We start from the raw sequence: 2,133 nt of genomic DNA, 5'->3' as shown, positions 1-2,133 counted from the left end.
CTGTGCGAGGCTTTAACATACGGGTCTTTGAGCTGTCGCTGCAGCCAGCGCTGCTCCGCCGCAGTTTTACCCGTCTGCTTCTTTAATAGACTCAACGAAGAGTGAACACATCTCACCTGTAAATGGAAAGTCCATGGTAATTTTAACGAAAACAAACATGTAGTCCACATTGTAATCTTTGCGCATGCGCAAACTTCGTGTAGCAGCTATTTAGATCCCTCTCTAGACGACGCTTCGGGAAACATGGTTCCTATCTTGAGTTAAATATTCAAATTATTTCTCGAGCATTGCTTATAATTTATTGAATATTACAGACAATAAAATCGTTTTAATATTTTTTGTTAATTTGACTTTTTGAAATGTATTTCCGTTCTAAAAAGTGTGAAATGTAAAACTTAACTCATATAATCTAAACTTCTATAATAGAACATACAGTAATTTTGTCCCCCAAAAATATATATAATGTCAAAAATTAAGATAAGACAATATTTTTTCGGATGGAATGGGTTTGAATAATCTCTGTTAACAAGTTGGTGGTCAAGCAATGATGTCGTTTCCTACCGGCTCTATTTAAATGTAACACGGAACCATCTTATAAACAAACCCCCGGGATTTCTCTGCTGCTACGCGGCTATTTGGCCCAATCCACACTTTTTTTAATCAGTTCATCATGTGACGAGGAACAGTGACCACGTGTGCGTAATCTAAACGAGGCATTCCCATTTCAACTTGATCTTCGAAGTTGTATTTTAGTTAATATTCGTGTTAATTGTTTTGCTCACTTGTGTAAACCACAAATAACTGTTGAAGTCCCACTATTTTTTATTAATTATTTTTGGCGGCTTTCTGTTTTTGCTAAACTGCACTTGCTCCTTCTTTCCCCGAGAACCAAATGTTGAGCCCGAAGCTGCTCACCCTGGTTCTGGTGGTCCAGCCGGGGAGAGTTCTGCTGGGCATGAAGAAGAGAGGGTTTGGAGTGGGAAAGTGGAACGGCTTCGGCGGGAAAGTTCAGCCTGGAGAAACAATTGAAGATGCTGCTAAGAGGTACATTTAGATGTGTCCGTGCAGGACTAAATACTATGGCAAGCCAAAGGAGTCAATAATCACCGGGAAAAACGGCGTTTTTGCCACGAAAAACGCCGTTTTTAACGCCCGTTTTAAAAGTAGCACGTAAAAAGCTGTGTTTTATTGTGTAAAAGCCGCACGTCGAAAGCGGCGTTTTATTGTGTGCAAACCGCGCGTTTAAACCGGCGTTCTAGTGCTGTCAAAATCGCGCGTCAAAAGCGGCGTTTTATCGTGTGCAAACCGCACGTTCAAAGCGGCGTTCGAGTGCCGTCAAAACCGCGCGTCGAAAGCGGCGTTCTTGTCCCGTCAAAACTGCGTGTCGAAAGCGGCGTTCTAGTGTTGTCAAAACCGGGCGTTCACTTTTCACTACCCGGGCTGTAGCCCAGAGGTAAAGTCACTGGCCTGTGTCTCAAAATGACTGAGTTCAAATCCAGCTCATGACCTTTCCTAAACTGCTATTTTCTTTTGCTGGCACACAGCAATATTAGGATTTTGATTGTAGTCACTGCTTCTTTTTTGCTCCTTTGCTTTTTACAGATGCATTTTTTGACCGATAAACTGTAAAATATATAACAGCAGGCTTTCATGTCTCTATTACTATTACTTGACATGAAAGGTGTGGTCTTCTGTCTCACCACAAGAGGGAGTTCCTGCTTCAAGAGCAGCTCAGAAGAGCAAACCTGCCGTGAAATGAAACACAGAGACAGAAGCTGATTGTGTTCCGTTTATGTTCTAGCTGGTCACTGAAGGCTTAACTTCAGGAAAAGATAAAAAACATTCTAATTTGTCCGGGTCTTTCTTTCAAAACAGCGACACTTTACCGCTGCAGCTGAGGTCTGTAACGGCTTCAGGCTTCATGCCGTGTTCCATGGCGAAGTGTGCATTATGAGAAATGTACGCACTTCGCGGAGGCCTAAACCGTTTGACGCGAAGCGGAGGACGGTTGAAATCACATATTGTAAACTTAAAAGTAATATTGAAAATGAAAACCAAATATTTATTACTTGGTAACAGTTTTTGGTTTATAGCTTTTTTTCATCCAAGTTTCAAATGTGAATGTTTTTTTTA

General features: G+C 41.4%; 1 protein-coding gene across 3 annotated transcripts in view; it reads left to right on the top strand.

The window, feature by feature from the left end:
• nudt1 (nudix (nucleoside diphosphate linked moiety X)-type motif 1) overlaps positions 1-2,133 on the top strand; it is a 6,622-nt gene that overhangs the window by 1,381 nt on the left and 3,108 nt on the right. Inside the window, exons 1-2 of one of the 3 annotated variants that reach the window (XM_024271678.1) lie at positions 1-118; positions 887-1,044. The exons of the other annotated variants lie outside the window; for them this stretch is intronic. Coding sequence (XP_024127446.1) covers positions 893-1,044 — 152 coding nt within the window. The 5' untranslated portion in view covers positions 1-118; positions 887-892. The remainder of the gene's footprint in view (positions 119-886; positions 1,045-2,133) is intronic. 3 annotated transcript variants of the gene reach the window in all.

This window comes from Oryzias melastigma, linkage group LG8 (assembly GCF_002922805.2).
Source record: "Oryzias melastigma strain HK-1 linkage group LG8, ASM292280v2, whole genome shotgun sequence".
Lineage (NCBI taxonomy): Eukaryota > Metazoa > Chordata > Actinopteri > Beloniformes > Adrianichthyidae > Oryzias > Oryzias melastigma.
The sequence above is the reverse complement of the archived record's forward strand: the minus strand, read 5'-3'. Positions and strand labels throughout refer to the sequence as shown.